Below are 22,979 nucleotides of genomic sequence, written 5' to 3'. Positions count from 1 at the left end.
CAGTCACTGTGGGAGCGGTCACCCGGGGAGCGCGGGCAGGCTGGCGGCGCCCCGCGCGCTTCCAGCGAGCGGAAGCGCGGCCGCGCGCGCCAGGGGACAGCGGCCGCCGCCACATGGTCGCGCGCACTTCCCCGATCGTGCCCGTTGGGGGCGGGAGCGGCGGCATGAACGGCCAATCAGGGGCGCGGGCGGGGACTCGGGCGGGCCGGTGAGAAAAGCGAGCCTGGCAGCCGCGGGCGGAGCGGCCAATGGGAGCGCGCTGCGGAGGAGAGGCAGGCGTGGCCGCCAATAGGCTTCGGGCGGGGGGCGGTGGCGGGCCGGGGAGGGGCCAATGGGGTCTCTCTCCGTTTAACCGGCGGGCCGGGCGGCGAATTGCGGCGCGCGCGGGCGGGGCGCGCGGGGTGGCTAGCCGGTGCGCGCCGCCATTGTGGCCAGTTCGATCGGTATCGGGAGCGGAGAGCGGAGCTCAGCGAGCCCGGAGCAGGGAGCAGCCCCCCCCCCCCCCCCACGGCCGGCCTCAGTCACCATCACACCGCGGGAGGCGGCGCAAACAGCAGTCACCACCACCGTCCGCACCGAACAGCCGCCGCCATGAGCAGCGAGGCCGAGACCCAGCCGCCCGCCGCCCCCGTCCCCGCGGCGGCTCCCGCCGCCCCCGCCGACTCCAAGCCAAACGGCGGGACCGGGAACGGGAGCAGCGGCCTGGCCTCGGCGGCGCCTCCCGCTGGCGGGGACAAGAAGGTCATCGGTGAGGGCAGCCCGGGGGTCCCCCGGCGGTCCCGGGGCGGGTGGGGAAGCCCCGATCCTTTCGCCCCTCCCCCGCCGTGGCTGAGGGTGGCGCGCGCTCCCTTCCCCACCGCCCCCCCCCCCCTCCCTCCCCTTCCCCCGCGAGGGGCGGCGCGCGCCCCCCGGCGCGTGTCCCCGCCGGCGCGCGCCGCGGCCGTTGATCGCCCCCTTCTCCCTCTCCCCGCGCGCCGCCGGCCCCGCGTGCCGGGTGGGGGCGGGGCGGCGCAAGATGTCCGCCACGCGGGGCCTTTGTGCGCGCGCCCCGCCACGTGCCCCTGACGCGCCGCTCCCTCCCCTCCCCTCGGCCCCCTCTGCCCCCTCTCCCCGCAGCAACGAAGGTTTTGGGAACAGTGAAATGGTTCAACGTGAGGAACGGTTACGGCTTCATCAACAGGTGAGCGCCCGGACGCGGCCGGCCTCGCTACGGGGAGCCCCGGGGAGCGGCGCGGTGACAGCGGGGCGGGGGGCGGCCGTGCCTTGGCCGCCTCTCGGTAGAAGGGGCTGGTGAGATGCGTGCTTTCTCCGCCCCGGGGTTTCTGACCCGCTCGCCTGGTTGGCTTTTGAGTCCTGTAACCTGGACAAGAGCCGCGCTCTCGAAGCGAGTCTGTTTTCGCGGCGGTGTGTCTTACATTGTGGTCCTTTCTTTTATGGTGTTTTAGGGGTTTTGTTCTCCCCACTTAAGGATATAAAAGTATACTGGCTGTCAGCACGCACAGTATTTAAGTTCCTGCGTGAAGTTCAGTCAATGCGAGCAAAAATTGCTTTGAGCACTTGGTAGTTCAAAATGCTGTAATGAGGACTGCTTCAGCATGTGGGAAAATGAGCAAAAGGAGCAGAATTCACATGGTCTGGTGCCACACTGAAGTGTATGGACAGGTCTGATAAGACAAGTGCCTAGAAGATTCTTTTTATGACAGTAGTTGATGTGAAAGAATAATTTGAACATTACATGCCTAAATGCCTGTCAGGGAGGGGAAGTGCTCTGCAAACAAGTTTTTAAAAGATGGGAAATTTTTGGCCCCATGGGTTGAGAGGCTCTCTCCGGGGTGCTCCCTTAATTTGTGGTTTTCCCTTAATTTGTGGTACTTAAACTCCCCAGTCTCAGAATGTGGCTGAAAACTGGGGAATCCCCCCTTTAGGGGCAGTAAGCGTAGTGTTATTATTGGGCCTTGTGCTTATGTTTAGTTTAAACACTGCCTTTTTGAACTGCCTGTTACTCTGTGAACTAGTCTGAATGGCGTGTCAAGCTCCTGATTTGGTTTTGTGTCTTCAGCTTTACAAACTTGCCTCCCAGTCTGCCCAGTTTGCATTGTTCACACCATGCTTCAGCTCCCAGCGTTGTGCAGTCACCAGTGCTGGGAGCTGTCGTGTCTCTAGCCTTGGGAACGCCTCCCAAGTCCCAGCCACAAACCCCACCTCGAGGGAAGGCTTTTCCTGTTCCCTCAGTAGTGAGTACGTTCTGTGATGTCAGTCAAGCAAGGAAGCAGCAGCAGCTAGTTGAGACATCCGAGTAGCTTCCCCAGTCATTACTTTGGCAGCTGTTAAATCCCCGAGGTTGCCATTTGTAATGAGAAACCCAGCATGATCTCGTATTATCAAGAGATTAGAGCCTGGTAACTGAAGGGGAGGACATTTCCTCAGCTCTGGAATCTTTGCCTGGCTGCAGGGAAGCTGTGCCAGGAGCTCCCGCCCTTGCATGGCTCTGGTTTAGCCAGGTCTGCTTTCAGATAAAATGAGGCTTCAGAACTGAAATGAGCTTTGATGTAGATGCATGCTCACTTGCGGAATTTTCTGTGCGTTTTTAATGTTAGAAGTGTGATTCTGTTCCAGAATAGGGAGGTGTTGGAATTCTGGCTCTTTGATGGTTGTTTCTCGCGTTTGCCAAAATAACGAGTAGATGTGCAAAAGCCACTGGCTTGGTCTGTACCATAACTGGAGCTGCAGTGTCTGGCATGGTATTTGGTGCCCTGCTGGACTTGGCATCTTCTTAGTCTGTCTGCTTTGGTCTGTTTGCCTTTTTCTAATTTTTTGTGGATAAAAGATGTGAATGGAAGGGCGGTGTAGTGCAAAGATCAGCTGAATGATTTGTTCGGCCCTTCAGAATGGGTGTTTCTCTTGTACACTTCCAAATTTTCTTCGAAAAAGTGATGGTCCTGCTGTTCCATCATCCACACGCCAGCATGCTTGCTTCTTCCAGAGGTGCTTGCTGGAAAACAGCATTGGGAGTGGTGTGAGGCTGTGAAATGGCCTGGTGTGTTTTCACTTGACTCAGTGAGCTCTGTGTGACCCAGTCAGTTGTCAAACCAAAACTCTGATGTCCTCTTGAATAGAAACCGCTTTGAAAAGGATTTTAAAAACGAGTATCAGCTCTGGTTGTCCAAAATTCAACTTGGGCAAAAGCACAAGGCTTCTGTGCTTGTGGAGCACTTCGTACCGCTGTTTTTCAGCTGAGGATGAAGGAAGGTGCTCAACATTTTTGCTAGAAATATGTTACTATGCTCTTGTGAAGGTTTTCAGCGTTTTGGACATTGTGCTTTGAAGAAGAGTCTTTCAGCTTTGGCTTTGCAAGGGCTTCTGGGTGCTGCATCGTGGGCCTTTGGAGATGAGATCAGAGTGGCTCTGCTCCGCTGCCTTTTGGCTGCCTTTCCCAGCAGCCTTTGAGGTCTGTAGGCATCAATTTCAAGAGGAAACAGAGGGACTTATTTTACTGGTGATGTCTGCAGAATAGCTCTAGCTTGGATGGAGTTGCTGGAAGAAGTTTAATTGTCAGTTCTCACTTTCTAAAGCCAGGGGTGAGGAGCGCCTGACTTTATCTTACTAAAAGTATTCTGTTACCACTAGGTGTGAGCACTCCAGTTCAGAGCATGTTTTCACACAAGCTGATGTCTTTAACCAGTCATTCCAGGAAATAAAAGCAACTTTGCTGTTGATTCAAAGGGTTCCATGCAGTAATGAAACTTCACACTGCAGTGAGGGTGGGTTGGTGTGCTGGGAGCTGGGATGTACATGCTTCAGGAGTGGAGGAGATGGCTTGTGCAGCTCTAACCAGTGCAAGGGTATCTGCTGTACATCTTGAGAGCAGAATAGGAACTTCTCACTCAAGCTGGTATTGATGGTTGTTCAGGCTTGTGGCAGTTGTGGAGGCTCTGCCAGGGCCATGCTGAAGGATGGGTGCTCTTGGGTCCTTAGAGATACAGACCTGAGCTGTTTCTTGAGAGGTGAGACCAAGGCATGACTGACTGTGCTGCCTTCACGGGCAGCTGGTGTTGCTGTTCCTTGGGTGAGTGGAACGTTGAGGCTGAGGGGATGGAAGTGAGGCTCCAAAAGCTGCAGTAGCCAGTCTTGCACACAGCACTGCTGGGAAGGAGTGAGATGTCACTGTCAGGTGTTCAGACATCTCCTGTTGATGGGATGTGAAGGATAGAGGGCTGTGCAGCAGTGAGGAGGAACGTGCCCTGCTGAACCTTCAGCACGTGCTTTGCACTTTGTGTAACCTGCCTGCCGATCTCTTCCCTGCACACTGTGAGCTGATAGGAACTAGCTGGGAGCAGGTTGAGGAGTAATGCTCAAAGCCTGTTAGGATAGATCTGTGTTTTGGCTCTGTACCAAACAACTGAATTTTTAATTTACTGTGCATTTTATTCACAAATGTCAATTTCCTGTTGTCTTGCAGGAATGACACCAAGGAAGATGTGTTTGTCCATCAGGTAAGATTTCCTTCAAACTGAAACATACTCCCTCTCAGAAATTGACTGTGCCTGCCCCATTTAAGTAGGATTGAAGTTGTGGAAGAGCCTTGCATTTTCATTGTTACTTGAACACAAACAAATGATTCTTGGTTGCATTGCAAGTAGAGCCTGCTTGCACTTTGGGGTTTTGTACGTTGGCTGAGTGGGCTGATGGTGTACAGTGAGGAGAATTGCACTGGCTGCCAGCATGGGCATGGGAATAACTGCTTGGAGTCCAGTCATCTTGTGGATTCATACAGTGGTTAAGTAAGCATCTGGAAATAAATTAAAAGCTTGTAACATGGAGAGAAATTAATTTAACTGAGGGATGAGGTGCCAATGAATGAGGCTCTTTTTTTTTCTTAGGCAAAATTATAGATTTTATTGCTCTAGGTTTTCTAGTGAAAGTATACAAACATTTTAGTAGGGGCTTTTCAATTTAACTGATACGTATCCTTAGATATAATGGAAGGCAAACAGGTAAGCCTCTGGAAAATAGCCCAAGACTGCACACCACACCTGTGTCTTATTTCATGGAGCAGGTTTGCCTTAGTTTAGTTCTTTGTCTGAATTGCAAGGCTGTGATTAGCAGCAATTTGCTTTTTGCCCTTTGTGGCTCAGGATCTTGTTAGTAAGCAGCCCATAAAGAATTCTTGGTGGAGCCTGGTTTACTTCTGGCATTTGGGAGTCCATGGGTCATTCTTTGGTCTCAGGTTAGGGATATGCTGCCGATGTTAACACAAAGGAAGGGAAGATCAAGGCCTAGGAAGTGTTTTGTGTTTATCATTTCTCAGCTTTTTTCTTTTTCTTTGTCTGAATTACCGGCTTTTAGAGGCACTGGTTTGTGAGAGGTGATACATACCCTGAGGGGAGGCTTTCACACCCACCTGGCATGTAGGGTCACCTGTGAGTGACCTTGACTTCCTGGTTGTGTTACAGGACTTGTCATGTAGCTACTATCTATGTTTCTGAAATAACAGCTTGGTAATGATTTGTTTTGGTGTAATAGTTTTCACAATAAAGCAGTTATAGGGCTCTAATCTGAAAGCAGTCAGGTTGTTTGAGAAGTTCTAGCTGTATATGCTTTTCTCCATCCCTGTTACATAGCTCAGCTATCACAAAAAGCTGTTGGACTGGCTGCTTTTGTAATAAGGCTTTCCTTAAAGTTACTGAGACTTGTGGGCATGTTTTCCCGTTGATGTTGTTCCGTTTAGAGGGAAAAAAAATCTAATCAAACTGTGTGGCAGGTATTTATGTTAAAGTTAGCACACTTTTATTGCCCTTTAGTTAAAGTGTTTGATAAGCAGAACATGGCTGAGCATGGTGTGTATTGAGTATTAATTTGTCTGTCAAAGATGTCATCCAGTACTGCAGAGCACCAAAACTGAGTCTGTTCTAGTGATGTTGTGTGACACATGGCCACTGAGGTAGAGGATTGTCTGGTGCTGACCCCTGGAAAAGGCCAGGCCTTGTGCAATACACAGCTGGAGTAGATTTAGGATTGATTGGTTGGTCCTGTGGTAGAAACTACGGTGTTGGAAGCCTCTGAGGAGATCTCTTGGTACCTGGCCATTCCTGTGTTTGCAGAGTATGGAACACAGAAGCTGCTGTGTCCTGTGGTGTGTGGGAAATAATGGAGGGCTGGAAATCCAAGAAAGGCTGATAAATTGGTGTATAGGCTTCAGAGGAATGTAAAATTACCATAGTGATGTTGAATCTTAAACTCTGGTTAGGAATCCTTTAGCCAGTGGGAGTTTTCCTCTGTTTTCAAACTGCCTTTTTAGCCAGCAGACAGGACGTTGACTGGTGCTTCCAGTTAATGGTAAAGCTGTTCCACATTTCAAATAGTCCAGAGTGTAATACAGGTACATTTTATGACTTCCTGGATTATCCCAATGATTCAGTTGCTTTTTCAGGAGTACAGATCTTTCTCCTAAGATGAATAAATTGAATATTTAATAATCTTTAAAAAAAAAGTCTTCCTTTGTATTCTTACGCTGTGTCTGCACTGTTGTGTTGTTAGACTGCCATAAAGAAGAATAACCCCAGGAAGTACCTCCGCAGCGTAGGAGACGGAGAGACCGTGGAGTTTGATGTGGTTGAGGGAGAAAAGGTAAACGCATCTCTCGTGTGTCAGAGCGCACATGGAAAACTCCGACTGCAGGCTTTGGTGTGGTGCCTGTGGTTTGAGTTGATGCCTGATGACATCCAAGGAGGTGGATGGTTTTTCATTTCTTCACAACGTGGATGCAAATCATTGCTCAGTACTAAACTGTTCGCTGCAGCTGCTGGGATGGTGACTGTTTCCCCTAATGCTGTTTCCACTCTTTAGGGTGCGGAGGCAGCCAATGTCACAGGACCTGGTGGAGTTCCAGTGCAGGGCAGTAAATACGCAGCAGACCGTAACCATTACAGACGATATCCACGTCGTAGGGGTCCTCCACGCAACTACCAGCAAAACTACCAGAACAGTGAGAGTGGGGAAAAGAATGAAGGAGCAGAGAACATACCAGAAGGTCAAGCCCAGCAACGCCGTCCCTATCGCAGGCGGCGGTACCCACCTTACTACATGCGTAGGCCCTACGGGCGTCGTCCACAATACACCAACCCTCCCGTGCAGGGAGAGATAGTGGAGGTAACATTTGCCTGGCAGACGGTGCTAAACGGGCTTGGTTGATTGCTTTGGAGCAGGGTGATGGGATGCACCTTTTGACGCTTCTTGTAGGTACTCCAGATGATTTTGGTAAGGTTTGGTAGTAGTGTGAAATGAAGTAGCTGAAGGTCTTCGTGTTACAGCTTCTAAAAACCAGAGTGTTTCGATATGTATGATTTACTGGAGGATTCTCCATCGTGTGCACACCTGTTCCCTAGATCTGCTGTTCACCTTGACTGAACTGACAGTCTTCCAGCTCCTTTCTCACAGCGTGACAAGCTGTGGAGTTAGCACGTTTCTGGATGGGGCTGAGGGGGTCTGTGGCCTGATGTCTTGCAGGGTGCTGACAACCAGGGTGCAGGAGACGGCAGACCAGTCAGGCAAAACATGTACCGGGGTTACAGACCGAGATTTCGCAGGTATGCTGCAGATGAGCTGCTGGCTTTAGCCTTGTTCAGCCGCAGAGCCAGGACATGGCGGTGCTCAGGTGCTGCATGGTTAAAGCCTAGCTTGACTTTCAGGGGTCCTCCTCGTCAAAGACAGCCTAGAGAGGACGGAAATGAAGAAGATAAAGAGAACCAAGGGGATGAAACCCAAAGTCAGCAGCCACCTCAACGTCGGTACCGCCGTAATTTCAACTACCGACGCAGACGCCCAGAGAACCCTAAACCACAAGATGGCAAAGAGACGAAGACAGCCGAACCACCAGCTGAGAACACGTCCGCTCCCGAGGCTGAGCAGGGCGGGGCTGAGTAAATACCGGCTTAACATCTCTACCATCATCCGGGTGCGTCACCAGGGCCCTGGGGATGCTGTTTTCTTTTGACGCTTTTAATTTGTGCCTTACGAGGTTTGCACCCTTCTTGCTCCCACGTGCTGTAGCTGATCTGTGATCGTGTCTGCAGAACCAGACCGTGAGGCCTTGTTGCGTCAATGCCGTCTAATTGGGAGGGCTTAGTTACAAGCTTTAATTGTCATTGATGGAATAATGTTACACGTTGAATCTTGGCTGTGTGAGGTAGTTCAGGTTTACAGCAGTCTCTGCTCATCCAGAAATCCGAGCAGTGCGAGTGTAAACACTTAAAAGTAGTCAGGAGAAGCGTGTGCTGGGATTTACCTAGCTCCATCAACGCCTGAGTCCCTACAGGGAAGGGGATGGCATTGAGACCTCAGCATCCATTTCTGCAGTGATGTGGAGTTAGCTGAAGTGTCTCGGGGGCAGCTTTTTATCTAATCAAAGTGCTTTTGTCAGTGTGTGGGAGCTGTTGTTGCAGTGCTGAGGCAGGGGCTCGGGAGGGTTGTGTGCAGGGCACGGGCCAGAGGCAGGGTTAGTTTGCAAGGGAACCTGGCTGTGGCTGGGGCTTGTTTGGTGCTGACTCCTGAGGGACAGTTCTGCTAATTTGGGAATTAGCAGAATCATGGCCAGGACTCTACTGCATTTCTTGTCATCCATGTGTTTGTATCCCATTCCTTTGGTCACTTGCTCCTTGCTCATTACTGGGAGGGCAGGAAGGTGGAGGAGGCTTTTAGGCTGTAGTGGGAGCAGACTCTGATGGGATGGACAGGGGCTGGAGGAGCTGGGCTCAGTGTTGGCAGCAGCTGCAGCTTCTCCCAGCTGTGGGAGCTTGGGGACTTGCTCTGCATGGGCTCGAGTGCTTCACGTTCCACATGCAGATGGATCATTGAGTCACTGTCCAGGCTGTGCTGCAGTGACCTCTGTGCACTTTTGGTGAAGGTTTGTTGTATCCTGGTATTCATCTTTGTGGTCAACACCTCCTGGATGAATTCTTAGAACATGGGCTTCAAAAGGATACCACAGTGGCACCTTGGTTCCTCCTGCTGTCCTGGTGGCATTGGAGAACATTGGGTTTAGTTTCTGTGCTCTGAGCAGTGGCAGAGCCTGGTGGAAGCAGCCCTCCCCATGACTGGAGGGTTTGAGTTTCACCCTTGGGGTTTGAGTGCTCTCTTGGAGTCCTGGGCACTGGTCCTGTGGTGTGGTTGCAGGGGATGGGGCTGACCAGGGACAGCAGCTGGTGAGGGTTGGCCTGGGAGCTTCTGACAGGCGGCTTAGGGTGAATTTTTGAGTTGTAGGTGAGTCTTGGTACACAAAGCACCCCTGTAACCCTTTGAAACCTGTCTGATCAGCCTTTTTTTTTTTTCCCTCTTTTTCAGTTTAGTCATCAAAGAAAAGACTTTAAGAAATGAAGACGAAAATGAAATTCCAGCAATAAGAAATGAACAAAAGAATTGGAACGGAAGACCTTAAGTGCTTGCTTTTTGCTGTTGACCAGATTACTAGAACTATCTGCATTATCTATGCAGCATGGGGTTTTTATTATTTTTACCTAAAGAATTCTCTTTTTGGAAATGATAAACACGTTTTTTAAAAGCCTGTTTTTTCTCAATATACCTTTAAAAGTTTGTAAATTGTTTCATATCTGGTCACGTTGAGATTTTTAAGAACCTCATTTTTAATTTGTATGAAATATACGCCTGATTTTTTCAAGTCAAACTGCAAGCATCTGTTAATAAAGGTCTTAAAGAGTTACCATGTGTGCTTAGGTGTTTTAAACCCACTTTTGTGTGAAAGGGTTTTAAATATTCATAGAAGGTTTGGGGGAAAAAAGTGGCTGCTTTGCTCCTTGGGCATGCAGGCTGGTGGGGTAAAACAGAAAAACTGAAGTAAAAAAACCAATGAAGATGCAATTGAGTCAGATTGGGGAGGGGTGGGAGTGCTTGTTGCTAGCCCGGTGTTTTTCAGGAGCTGTTTGCTAGAGCAGCTTGAATGTCCTTGCTGGGGTACAGCACTTGCAGAGCTGAGATGGTGTTGAGGGTGCTTTAAAAAAAGGGGAAACGCTCCCCCAAAAATGGTAGAATGCCATGTTGGTTTGGGTTTAAAGCTCGCCTCATCCCATACCCTGCCACTGGGGCAGGGACACTTTCCACTATCCCAGGTGGCTCCAAGCCCTTTCCAAGCTGGCCTTGGACACTTCCAGGGGATGGGACAGTCACAGCTTCTCTGGGCACCCTGTGCCCGGTTTTAGATTCCAGAATATCCCAAACTTGTCCCTGGGGCTGTGCTGGAGCTCCTGAGTGCACTGCAGAGCCAGCTGTCCCCCAGGGGTGCAGAAGCACGGAGCCAGAGCTGTGCCTTGTGCCAAAAGTGGCTTTGGCTGCAGCCCAGTGCCGTGGTGAGAACCTGGGGAGTGGGGGCTGCTCCCTCAGCGTGGGGCTCCCCCTTGTCTGTGCCCAGCTGTGCCGTGCTCTGACAGCACCCGTTAGAACCCCTGTCCAAGGGCAGCTCGTGGGACCTTCCTATGTCCTGGTGAGCTCTGTGCTCTTCATTTTCCTGTGGGCTCCAGTGTCCCAACAATCCCAGTGCTCCTGGCTTTGCTCTCTCCAAGCACCTTGTAATGCTCCCACCTGCCCATCCCCTGGCTGTGCCATCTGGGAGCATCCTGCCCCCCAGACACTGCTGTTTGACAGCAAAGTCTCATCTCTGCTCCTTCTTCCTGTCACTCAGTGTTGGGATTTTCTCCTTCCCTGGGTTCCTGGGGTTTTGCTGGTGATGGGCACAGACTTGCCCTGGACATGCCATCTGGCAAAAGTGTGAGAACCTGCAATAAGCAGCAGCCTTGCTGCCTTTTGGCTTCATGTGAAGGGGCAGATGGCTCAAGAGGACCCTCGCAGCTCCTCTGGGTCCTGGAGGAACGTGCAGGTGCTTTGCAGCTTGCCTGGGCTGCAGGACTGGGACTGTGACTTCACCCCTATCTGTTTTGGGGACTGACCGTGCCCCTGCAGCACCATCTGCTGTGCCCTGGAGCTCGGCCTGCCTCCTCTCAGGGTGACAGCGCTGAGGAGCTTCTGCTTGGTGTCCCTGTGCTGTGTGGTGTCTGTGCTTAGCTTGGGGTGAGAAGTCAGTGAATGAGCAAACATTCAGTAATTGAGCGTGATGGGGATTGAGTTGGTGCTGGTTTCAGGTTCTGGTTTGTTTTTATAATGGTTTACAAGTGCTGAAAGATAATTCATTTGGAAAACAGAAATCCCATTTTGCATGAACTCAAAAACCCCACTCTGCTGGTGGAGCATCTCCATCAGGCTTCAGACTGACTCACCTCCTCGTGTCTGGTGTGTATGGCTTTGGTGTTCCTTGATCCCCCATGAAAACATTGAGTGTTCCAGACTCCTGGTTTTACCCAGTTTTGGAGCACAAATTTTGTGCTGCCCTGTGTCCGAGCCCAGGGAAGGTTTCCAGTGGGGCTGGTGTGGGAGGAGCCAGGGCTCCCAGCCACGTGGAGTCAGTGCTGCTCCGTGCAGAAAAGACTTCCCACTGAATACCCCAAAGCATGGGCTGAGCAATGGCAGAGGAGCTGCTCTGCCCTCAGGGTCCTGACAGCTTCCCCAGGGAACAGGGGCATCTTTTCTTAAAGCAACACTTTTCTGGGATTTATTTTCATGAAACCTGGCTGGAGGTGGGGAAAAAACCCCTTCCCTGGCTGAGTGCTGCAGTGCCCTCACTCTTAGCAGCCAGCTGGCTGTGTCAGAGCCTGGGAGCAGCTGCAGAAATGTCTCAGTACGGGTGGCAGTGCTTTAACGGGGTCGGACTGGCAGGGACAGTGTCCCGTACCGGGGCTGGCTGCAGGAGGTGCCGTTGGCCGTCACACACGGGAATCCATGGCATACATCTTGCTGGTGGCTCTTTGGCCCCGGGGCTGGGGATGCCTCTGGGGCTCACAGCGGCTGCTGGGGGCTACCAGGAAAGAGTTGGGGTTGTGTCACAGCCAGCAGTTGCAGGGTGACTTGGGACTGCCACAGCAGGGGGACACGGCAGGAGAAATGGGCAGGCAGCAGGGCTGACTTCCACCCCTTGGGACCAGGAATAAGGACCGGAGATGACATCTGGGGAGGCATCAATGTCCCTGGTGGTGGGGCTGGATTTCAACCAGCACACCCCTGCAGCCACTGGCTCAGGCTTTGGCTGATGACAGGGATTCAGCTCCAGCACAGCTACTGCCTTGAGTAAACATCAGCACATCTTCACCAGGACCTGGAGGCCCACAGATGTGTGTGGACCCCTGCACCCTCTTCATGCATTTATAGGGTTTATGGGACCCCTCACTCAGCCCTATTCTGCCTTGTGTAGCCTCCCCAGTCAAGGGGCACAAGCCGGGCACAAAGGGGTCCCCCTTGGTTGGGTTGGACCCTGCAAGAGACCCCTGGACCCCCTGAGCTGGTCCTTCACCCCTTATTCCTGCAGGGCAAAAAGGAACTTGAGATAGGACGGGGTGGAATGAGACAGACTGACCTGTGCAGGCATAGAGGCAGCAGGTCAGCAGGACAGATGCCACAAAGCAGCCAGTGGAGCCAGCCATCCCCAGCCAGCACGACCACCCAAAGTCGTAGTGGACTCCCAGGAATATATTGTGTGACACCAGCATGGCCCTCTCCACGTAGACGTCCACAGCATACCACAGGGAGCCTACGAGTCCCAGGATGCCTAGGAAGAATGGGGCTTGTTAAAAAGAACCACACAACGCCCCCCATGCTCCCCAAGCCCCGCTGAGGGGGTGCTGCCAGCTCCTGGCATGCTCCTCAGCTCCCTGTGGGACTCGAGGGCTGTCTGCTCCCAAACTTCCCCAGCCACGCACTCCCAGCGCCGAGTATGACTCCAGCTCCATAGCACATCTTCAGTTTGACACGAGGATCTTCCTTGAGGAACGTGATGCAGTCAAGCCCAAGGACCAGTGTAGCCAAGGCCAGGCCAGCCAGGAGATCCGCCGTGATCATCAGGGTCCGTGTCACCACGATCTTCACTGGGCAGGGAAGTTAAAACAACCGGAAATGGGAATGAGGAATAATCAGAGGATCAGGTCTCTCCACTCCAGATTTCTGCCTATGTCCTTAGAGTCACCCAGCTCACCAGTGGCCATCCCCACCAACCCCATCCCTGCCATGGCCCAAGGGAAAGGTGCTCAACAAGCTCATAAGAAACTTAATAAGGACTTAAACCCATGATTAGACCAGCTCAAGAAACCAAACAACTCAGGGCATACCCATCAGCACCTCGTATGTGGTCAGCTGCTCAAGCCTGGAGCAGAAGACACTGCTCTGGAGCAGAAGACACTGCTGTCCACAGTTTTTTCCTCCAAGTTGTGTAGCAGGTGTTTTGACCAGCAAATGTCAATATACCAGTGAAAAACAAGAGCTGGCATGGATCACATCACAGCTGTGATGGGACTGTGCCCTGCAAAGCTCCCTTCTCCCCAGAGCAAGGTGGCAGCCCCCTTTAGTCCATATCAGCTATTTTCCTTCTCCACTGCCTGAATTTGTGTTGTTCCACGTCATGACCCAACACAAGGGTTCTCTCTGCAGCACTTGATGTGCCCTGTGCAGGCCAGAAGAAATGTCCCTACCCTGATGTGACTGTCCCTGAGCTGTGGGCAGGAGTCCTTGGCCAGTGGGAATGGTCCTTGCTCTGCCTGCAGCACGGTGGGTTGCAAATCCGGGGCTCTACGTGCCAGAACGTGTTTGTGGTGAGGTGGCACAGCTTCACGTCCTCTTTCCTGCCTGATAACCCCATGGCAGGTCTGAGTGAAGCCCGAGTTGCTGCCAAGGCCAAGCTGTTGATTGGGGCAGGAGACCACGAGCAGCCCCAGGCTGGTGTGGCTGACTGACAGGGGGCAGCTTGGTGCAATGAAAATCACTTTCCCTCTTCCCTTTCAAGAAGACTCCGAGCTGTGAACTTATTAAGTGCCTGCAAGCCAGGTCATCTCACCTGGGTGGTCAGCCAGAATGGAGTCATACTGGTCGCAGGTCCTGACCCCGTCCTGCATGTTGGTGACACACTCCCTCCAAAGGCCCCGGCATTTGTGACTTACCTGGAAGCAGGAGAAAGGCGCTCATGCAAAAAGCACCAGAGTCTGCCCAGCTTCCCTCGGATCTCCCAGCCCAGCAGGGCAGATTTCAGGCTCCCACCACTACACCTGGACTCCCTGCCCATTCCTGCTCTCTGTTTTCTCCTGCTCCATCCCTCTATCTCCATAATGGTCTAATCCTTCAACTCAAAAAGCAGTGGGTTTGTCCCACCATGTCTCTTTTCCACGCCTGTGGAGACATGGTGCAATCTCATGGATGGCAAGGCACCCACCTTGCTCTCAGCTGCTCACCTTGAGGATGATGGTTGCTCTGCTCACCTTAAAGGTGGCTGCTCACCTTCCAGAGGATTTCTCTGCTCACCTCCAAGCTGTCATCAGCATTGACCATCCAGCAGTCCGTGCACGTGGCCAGGAGTAGGAAGAGCGTTGAGAGAAGAGCGAGCCCAAACGCTGTCACCTGCAGGGCTGCACCCATGGGTGACCTGCAAGGACACAGAGATGTTCACCCGCTCTGCTCTGGCTGCTTTGAGACACTCAGTCTTCCGAGGACAAAGTGCCACCAAGGCCAGGCATCCTCTGGATCCCCAGGAGTCATCTGGGTCCTGTCTCCGGTGCTCACTTGCTGTCAAAATGCTCTAATGTCCTCAGCCAAGGTTGGGCCAGGTTTACATGTAGAGAGATCTTTTAGACCCACAGTAATTTTACAGTGGAGATGTTCCCACACTGGCTCCCTCTCTTCCAAAAAGAACCTGCCAACCATCAGCACTCGCCCTTTGGGAATCAAGAGCTGCTGGAGGCCACTGTCAAATAACTGCTGCTACAGAAACCTGTGAGCTAAGCACTTCTCCAGAGAACCTCTAGAGAACTCCATCCCAGCCATATGTCTTGGTGGGTACATCCTCTGCCTTTTCTTGCTTTTGTTTTTTACTCCAAGAAAAGCTATGAGGTGTTGAACGTCCAGGTCAGAGCACAGACAAATGTCCCATGGAGGTGTCCTAATCTTAAACAAGATTAACAAGCCCAAAGAAATATCTCCCATTTCAAGGGGGACAAAGGCTGCTGGGGCATGATGTGGGTGCCCTGAGGAGCTGCCAAGGCTTTCCACAGAGCAGAAGGGATGGCACCATCTGTTTTCCATCCTAGATGGATGTTTTCCATCCCTAGATGAAAGGACTCTGCAGAGAGGGGAGCTGTGCCCAAGGTTGTGTCTGCAAACCCTGGGCAGGAACCCTACTTTGTCACATTTTGCAACCTCAAATGCCAAATATTTTACTGCCTGAAGTTGCAACTACAGCAACAGCCCTTTGGACAGGGGTTCATACAAATTCATTAATTAGCAAGACCAGATGAGTTTCTGAGCTACAAGGGTTAATTAGCATGAGAAGATAACTCGTCATCACCAGGTCTAGTACCTCCAGGCAGAGGCTGCCCACGCTGGCAGGGCACAGGCTCCCTGTGGGGCAGAGGTGGGAAGGAGGGTGGGGTCCCCACACCCCGTGTGCCCCATCTCCCCCCACATCCCCTCCTGGGATGTCATTGCAGTAGAGGCATCACCCTCCCACCATCTCTGAGCCCTTCCATCAGCTTCACTCCAAGTGGGCAGTCTCTTGGACCCCAATTTACAATAATTTTTTTAAATTCCCCAGGCTCCCTTCTGAGCTAGCTCCCCAGAACCTTATTTGTTTCTGCTAGACCCCAGCTGTTTTGGAGCCTTTGAAGAAAATCTGTTCAGCCACTTCATTTATATGAGCAAGGGAAAAAAAAAAAAAAAAAAAAAAAAAAAACCAGAAGAGAAAGAAAGTCTTAACGCTGGGAAAAATCAGCTCTAAAACTTGTTGATAATAAAAGGGGTTCGTGGGGAGCATTACCTTCACCGCAGGCTCCTTCTTGTTGCAGTGGGATGATGACAGAATCTCTTTGTTGCTGATGATTTGGGATAAGGATGTAGGTCTGGAAGGATCTCAAGTGCTGATGGGATTGGATCCTGACTCATCTAGTGGAATCAGGGATATGCAGCACCAGCTGGAGCTTGTGCTGGGCTATTTAAGGTTTCTCCAAGGTACATCAGCTGGGCTTTGTGCTCTGAGACATGGTGGGCATCCCTGCAGTTAGAGCAGTCATAGGCTGGGAGTGGAGCCTCCCCAAAAATGTCACGTGGGGAAACCAGTGGAAACCTGCTGGGAGCTCTCCCCGGGTGGGGGACTCTGTGTCCTGGACAAATAACCCCTGTTTTTTAATTAGACCTTTCAATTACTGCCTGAGAATGAGGGGCCTAAGACACTGGAGTGGCCCAAGATCCAGGAGCGGTACCAGAGCTCAGAGGGTTGGAAGGGGCCAGAGAAAGGAGCTGGAATGGCAGGGTGATAATGAACCTCTTTGGCTGGTAATTAATACCTTTCTTTTTTTCCCCATTAAGCAGAAATCGAGTGAAAATCACTGCAGCGGTGATGGCTCAGGTACCAGGTCTGGTCAGCCCCCAGGGAGGTGCCTGTGACCCTGGGTAGCAGCACCCCGACTGTCTGGCGCTTGGAGCTGCCCTAAAAACTTCAGGTTTGTTCTCTAATCCCCTGCTGGTTTTGGGATTACACAGGATCTGTGTTACAGCATCCTCTGAGCATCCCTGGGCTCAGCTCTGCCTCATGGCTCTGCCACTGCTCACCCTCGTCTCTCAGATCCATGGAAAACACTCATATTTCCATTTTGTGGGTCACAGTTGAGGTGCACTTGGGTTTTTAGGGTGGGTTTGGTTTTTTGTTGTGGTTTTTGTTTTGGGTTGTTTTTTTGGGTTTTTTTTTCCCTCTAGATAATCCTCTGCAGCATTTTGCTGTGGGCATTTTGGCAAAACACCAATCCTGGCAAATCCTTCAGCCCTGCAGAGATGCCCAGATGCCTGATGTGTGATTCCTGGGGCTTTGAGTTATCCTATTTTCCCAGAATTCTGGCACATGGCAGGTCTAATGCTTTGGCATGTAGCGATGAATTAGGGCCAAAAATGTTCAGAAGGGTTTGTGAACCTTCATTTTCCAACCTTTAAAGCTCAGGAATTTATGGTTCTTGGACATCTGTGACACGTGAAATGCTGTGTGACCCCAGGTGATACAAAACTGTACCTCCATGGTCTTGGCACCTATAAAACAGGTGTATTTATATCTTCTGCTCATCTAAACATTCAGTTTATGATAGATCAAACTAATCTGCCTTGCCAATCCTCAACTGAAACCTTTTTGGGAATGAAAAGAGGAAGGTAGAGGAGCAGAACTAGCAGTAGTCAAATGATTAAGCTCCTTTCCCAGGCTGATGACAGTGAAAATCAGATCTTGGGTACCATGAGGTTTGTCAAAACCATGTGTTAAAAAAGTGCTGACAACACCCAAACCCTGAACTTTAGCAAATATTGTACTAAAAAACCTTCTGTGGCTAGAAGGTGAAAAACAAAAGATGTTTTCTTGGATGGGATCATCTCAGAGAACTAGAGAGGACTTGGTGGATGCTGTAGGGGCAGGACAGTGAACGAGAATTATTAAAAACACCACCAAATCCAAACAGCCATGTCTCAGAGGTGAGAGAAAAGCCCTTCTACATGCATTTGTGTGGGGGTCATTCTCCCTTTTCCCTAATTTCTGCCTATATAAAAATGACTATTATTTCCCAGAGGTTTGGCTGAAAGCAAGAGGTGTGACCCAAAACTTCACTACTGCTCATTAAACTGGTTTAATGACCAAAAGATTTGTGTTGGAGGGAGGAAATGCTGTTTTAGCCTGCCTGTGGTGTGAACAAAGGCAGATCCCCCTCTTTGATGTGCTTCCAGCCTGGGTGTCCATCCCCAGGGAGCCCTCAGGTGACTCTCAGAGATGTCACAGCAGCCACCAAGGACAGCAAATCCCTGGCTTTGAGGTGGGATGGGATGTAGTTCTGGACCAGGTGCAGGGGGCAGGATGAGGATGCTAAGGTGATACAGCAGCCAGGCAAAAACCTGGATGGAAAACGTGATTTCTGAAGAAAAACATGCACAGCAGGTGTCACGTCCCTGCACAGGGGAGTAAAAATCAGCTTAAATTAGCAAATACCCAATTAGGCACAAGTCAGCTCTGAATTCATGGGAAATAAGATAAAACAGGGAGACTTCAGCTGTGAGGGTCCATGAGTGGAAGATGCTGGTGGCATTTCAGCCTTGGGAAGAGACTTGTGGAGGGGCCAAGCTGGATTCCCAAGGATTTAACCTGAAATTGGGAAATTTGTAAAGCCACATCCCCACCTCTGAGAGCAACACGTGGCAAAAGATGCAACTTATTTAGCCAGGAGGGCAAGAACCACTGAGGATGGGGGAGAGGCTCCTGCAGAAGTGGCTCTGAAGCAGCACTGGAGCCACTGGAGGGGACTGGTCCAGATGGGGAGTGAGTGAGGGGAGATCAAAGAGACAGTTCCAGAGAGATGCCCGTGATTGAAAATATTTTAATACCACCGAGTCACAATTTTTAGTACAAAAAGAAAAAAAAACAAAAAAGAAAAAAAGAAAAAAGGCATTTAAAAAAATCCCCACCCGTCCCATGGAAAAGTTAATGGAATTCATATTAATAGAAAAAAAACCCCATCTTTATACTGAAATATAAAAAGGCCTTTTTAGGTTTGTTTGTTTGTTTTAAGGCACAAGGTTCATTTTCAATCCTCGCTGCAGTGGCTTTTGGTTGGTGTTTTTCGAGGGGAACCCCAAAATCTGGGTGCAGCACCTGATGGGTGATGCCAGCCTACAAGCACTGCTCTCCCCTGAGGGGTGCAGGACACAGTTTTACGGGGGGGCTGCAATTTAAAAGAGAAAAAGGCTGTTAATGCCAGGGAGAAAGAGAGAAATCACCCCCCTGGGAAAAAATAGCATTGTTTCTCCTCCAGCACAGCCAGGGACCCAGACCCAGGATGGGCATAACATCAAATAGAGGGAAAGGAAATAAAAAGGAGGGAAAGAAAATAAAATGGAGAAAAACATAGTAAAATAAACCAGAGCAAAATAAAAGAGAGAAATAGAAAATAAAGTAAAATAAAGCAAAATAAAATAGAATAGGGCAAAGCAAAATTTTAAAAATCAGCTTTCTCTTCATATTTGGGTTTTAAAATGAAATAATAATAATAAATAGATAATGGAGCTGTTTGGATAATTTCCATTGTCCTTCCCTGTGGGTTGGCTGGGGCAACACCTGCAGCAGGGCTGGAGGGATGGAGTACAGGGAGTTTGGAGGATTTACAGAAACTGGAGCTTTGGCAGTTGCAAAACAATTAGTAGCAGTAGAATAGAGGTACAAAGAGGTGGAGGCAATTAGCAGGTTGTGTTTGGAACCTTCACTGTCTGCTCCAGGGGATCCCGGCGGGGAAGAGGGATTTGGACCCAGCAGGGAGGCACCAAAATTCAGGGCTCTGTCCATCTGCCACTCAAAATAGTTGTGTTGGGCACCAAAACTAAAAACAAATCCTTTGTGTTCAGAGCCCCTTTTTGCTGCTTTAATTTGCCCAAACTCATTTATTCTTGTTTAATAAGGCACAGCCTGGTCCTGGGCGGGAACGAACCCAAGGCAGGTTTGGGCTGGCAGAGCTCAGCTGGAGCAACTGGCCTCCAGGCAGGAATCAATAATAATTAATAATAATGTTAAAAGTGTTGCTTTTCGGTAGCAATGAAGCAGGGGGATGCTGCACCCCGAAAGCATCCCTCTGCCAAAAGCGGGGTTGTAGGGATGTTCGAACCCCGGGCTGGTGCTGTTAGAAATGAAAACCTCATCCCAGGAAAACCAAGCACTGGCTTTCCTCCCCGCTTGCTCCTGGAAACAGGATGTGGGAGAGGGGTGGCCAGGGCACAAAGCGCTTCTGTGCAGCACACCCCCGTGGGATTGGCTCTGTGCCCCTGTGGCACCAGCACCAGCCTCCCTGCGTGGCCCCCACAGCATCCCTGTGACAGACAGACGGACGGACGGACAGATGTGGCCTGGCCACAGTGCGGGGCTGGGCTGGGGGTGCCACCCCGCCCAGCTGAGGAGAACATGGCAATGATGGATATGGGAGGTGTCACACATAAAAAACTCTATTTCCGCACTGAAAATGGTGCTGAAACCTGGAAGATGAGGAGGAGGAAGTTCTCACGGGGCATTCAGGGTCCAGGCAGGGCAGGAGCACCAGGGTCTTGCCTGTTTTTGGGAGGGGAGGGAGGCACTGGGCAGCAGGAGGGCAGGGTCAGGGCTCAGACATACTCCCTGGCCGTGGAGAGCTGTGGCTGCCGAAGGTACTGCTGTCCTCGGCGCTCCTTGGCAGGCCAGGAGCAGCACAGGAGGGACCCCCCCAGCATGGAGAGGCTGGCGGCCCCCCAGCCCACGAAGAGAGCAGAGCCAAATTCGTACCTGTGGTGAAAGGGGCAAGAGATCATCAGGGAGAGGCAGAGGTGCAAACTGAGATGGGCAGTAGGATGCTGGAAGCCCTGATGAGGTGACGGATGATGCCAAGGCAGATTTTGGTTCTTCCCTCTCTATCCCCGTCTTTCTTGTTGGCTGTATCCAGCTCCCACGTGTCCCCATCTTTTGATCCTCCCCTGGGCTGAAATTCCACATGTCCACCACTACCCTGCCCCAGCTGGTAACAACTAAAGCTTTAGCATCAGGGACATCTTCTGCAAGGTGGCAGCGAGGGCTGGCAGAGGTCCCACCCGTGGGGAAATGGGCTCAGAACGCTGCTGTGCCCCAACAAAACCAGCAAGGGAAGGTCCAGTGGGAAGTGTAGGGACAAGACTCAGAAGGGCACCCCCTGAGCCAGGCTCTTACCTAGCGTTGATGGGGATGGTGCTCTCTCTGAAGAACTCATAGGTCACCTGTGTTGCATACAACGACACGGCAGCCAGCGTGCACAGACCTGGGCACAGAACCATGGCATCACAGAATGCTCTGATCTTTAAAGATCACCTAGTCCAAAGCCCCTGCAGTGAGAGGGTTGTCTAGCTGTTCCACTAGACATCAAACACAGACTGTCAGTGGCATCCAGCCCTCACCAAACTGCTCCCCTTCCTCTATCAGCGTTGAAAGGTGTTTGAGGATCCCTGCACCAGTGATGTACGAAGGCTAGAGCTGCCTTACCAGAGAGAACGAAGAAGACACCTCCAGCAACAGCTATGCGGCTCTTGGTGACAGGATCCTCCTCCCCAACTTTAGTGCACTTCATGCCCACCACGCTCACGATGATGCCAAAGAAGCCCAGGAGGAGAGAAATGACCATGAGAGCCCGGCATGTCTGGATGTGAACTGCAAGGAGGGAAGAAAAGCTGCTCCCAGCAGGTGCCTTTGGCCACAGCCAGGCACTGGAAACGAGGTCACCAAGTTCCATGCTGGTGATGGACCTGTCCTTAACCCTGTCCTTGCTGTGTAGCTCCCACGTCATATCCGTCCCACCTGGCAGATATGGAGAGAGCTCAGCCCAGGGCAGTGCTCCCAGTGCCCAACCTGACTTTCCTTCCCTGCCACCCTCATCTTGGTCATGACTGGGTTGGGCTAGGCAACACCTTTCCTGGAGCAGCACCACAGTCACCAAATGCCAAAAGGGTGATGCACAGTCATGGATGTTTTTGATGTCCCCATGGGGCACTGTTGGTATCTAAATGCGATGCCCACACTGCAGCTGGGTCCAGGAGTGTCCCAGTGACACCAAGGGGATCAAACCCCCAGGGCCAAGAGAGGCTCAGTTCTGGGATGAGGAGGTTGGAGCCCAAGATTCACAGATGGAGAGGGAAGCTTGGACACACATCGAGGCTCAGCTCAGTGGATGAGTGGCCTCAGACCGTTCTGAGGTGGGACAGACCTACAGTAGGGATGGTGGCAAGAAGGACTTGGACCTGAAGGTGACTCAGGCTCCAGGAGGGGTCAGGGAAGCTCAGATCCACAGGGGAGGGGGGCATCCAGACGTGAAGAGGGTATAGACCTGTTGGGGACGTGTTCAAACCCTCATAGGTGGGTTCAAACACAGAGAGGGGCTCAGAGCCATATGAGGGAGGGTCAAACAGCAGAGCTCAGAGGGGGCAAGGGCAGCTCAGACCCAAGGCAGAGACAGGGAGGGGGGACTGCACCCAGGAAAGGAAGCGGCGCTCATCCTTCCGTGCCCCCCGTACCCACCTTCGAGGGACAGCAGCGAGTCGTGCAGGCGGCACTGGACCTGCCCTGTGCTCTGCGCGGCGCAGCTCATCCACAGCCCCTCGTGGAGCCCCACGGCCGTGATGATGGCGTCCCCGGCGTACGAGCTCTGCCTCCAGTGCGGCAGCACGGCGGCCGCCAGCGCCGCCATCCAGCCGGCCAGAGCCGCCAGGTACCCGGCCAGCTCCCGAGCCCCGCCGCCCATCGCCGCCGCCGCTCCGCGCCGCGCCCGGGCCCGCCCCGCCTGAGGGAGAGCGCCGTGGGAGGAGGGAAAGGCCGGAGGGGGAGCGCTGAGGGGGAAGCGGGGTGGGGCTGGGAATGTCCGGGGAGGATTTGAGGTGAAGGGAGAGAGATGGGTCTTGCGCGGGGAGAATTAGGTCACGGGAGGGTTCGAGTCTCGAGTGGGGAGAGTTGGGGACAAAGGGGTGGGTGAGCTGGAGTTTAGGGGAATTGAGTATTGGGAAGCGGGAATTAGGGGCCTGGAGTGGGGACACGGAGGCCCAGGGAGGAGCATTAGGTCTGAGGGGGAGAGGTTTGAGTCTGAGGAGAGTGATTTGGGGTTGGAGGCTAGAGATTTGAACCCTAGAGGGAAGAATGTGGTCTTAGGGGAAAGATTTGGGGTATGAAAGGTATTTGGGTCCTACAAGAGAGATTTGTGTCTTGAGGGAGATGGGAACCCCTCAAACGACAGTGGAGGGATGTGGGAAGATGGGGCTCCCCAACAGGTGGAGGGGACGGGGTTGTGTGGGAAGTCACCATCCTTGAGCCGCTGGCGTGGGCTGGGAGC

The 22,979-nt window shown here is 52.0% G+C and overlaps 3 protein-coding genes across 6 annotated transcripts; 1 reads left to right on the top strand and 2 right to left on the bottom strand.

The window, feature by feature from the left end:
* The first annotated feature begins 408 nt into the window (after positions 1 to 408).
* Positions 409 to 7,937, top strand: YBX1 (Y-box binding protein 1). Of its 2 annotated transcripts, none has more exons than XM_040084674.2 (7): positions 409 to 748; positions 1,117 to 1,180; positions 4,460 to 4,493; positions 6,538 to 6,627; positions 6,847 to 7,149; positions 7,507 to 7,586; positions 7,677 to 7,937. In XM_040084674.2, the coding sequence occupies exons 1-7, from the start codon at positions 592 to 594 to the stop codon at positions 7,921 to 7,923; spliced, it is 975 nt and encodes a 324-aa protein (XP_039940608.1). In that variant the 5' UTR covers positions 409 to 591; the 3' UTR covers positions 7,924 to 7,937. The 2 variants fall into 2 exon arrangements, with proteins under 2 accessions (XP_039940608.1, XP_039940611.1); XM_040084677.2 differs by having other exon boundaries at positions 435 to 748; positions 7,689 to 7,937.
* Positions 7,938 to 10,298: 2,361 nt separating this feature from the next.
* LOC120762319 (claudin-16-like) lies at positions 10,299 to 16,040 on the bottom strand. 3 transcript variants are annotated; one of them, XM_040084626.1, is made up of 6 exons: positions 15,911 to 16,040; positions 14,404 to 14,524; positions 13,943 to 14,045; positions 12,816 to 12,980; positions 12,473 to 12,664; positions 10,299 to 11,917 (listed from the first exon to the last, which is right to left on the bottom strand). In XM_040084626.1, exons 2-6 carry the CDS (start codon positions 14,515 to 14,517, stop codon positions 11,826 to 11,828), a joined length of 666 nt encoding a protein of 221 aa, XP_039940560.1. In that variant the 5' UTR covers positions 14,518 to 14,524; positions 15,911 to 16,040; the 3' UTR covers positions 10,299 to 11,825. The 3 variants fall into 3 exon arrangements, with proteins under 3 accessions (XP_039940560.1, XP_039940561.1, XP_039940559.1); XM_040084627.1 differs by having other exon boundaries at positions 10,299 to 10,765; XM_040084625.1 differs by having other exon boundaries at positions 10,299 to 12,664.
* Positions 16,041 to 18,474: 2,434 nt separating this feature from the next.
* Positions 18,475 to 22,397, bottom strand: CLDN19 (claudin 19). Its single transcript, XM_040084546.1, has 5 exons — positions 22,175 to 22,397; positions 21,146 to 21,310; positions 20,837 to 20,924; positions 20,273 to 20,419; positions 18,475 to 18,839 (listed from the first exon to the last, which is right to left on the bottom strand). Exons 1-5 carry the CDS (start codon positions 22,395 to 22,397, stop codon positions 18,788 to 18,790), a joined length of 675 nt encoding a protein of 224 aa, XP_039940480.1. The 3' UTR covers positions 18,475 to 18,787.
* Positions 22,398 to 22,979: the final 582 nt, after the last annotated feature.

The sequence above is a fragment of the Hirundo rustica genome, chromosome 22 (assembly GCF_015227805.2).
Source record: "Hirundo rustica isolate bHirRus1 chromosome 22, bHirRus1.pri.v3, whole genome shotgun sequence".
Taxonomy (NCBI): Eukaryota; Metazoa; Chordata; class Aves; order Passeriformes; family Hirundinidae; genus Hirundo; species Hirundo rustica.
This window is presented reverse-complemented; position numbering and strand designations above follow the sequence as displayed.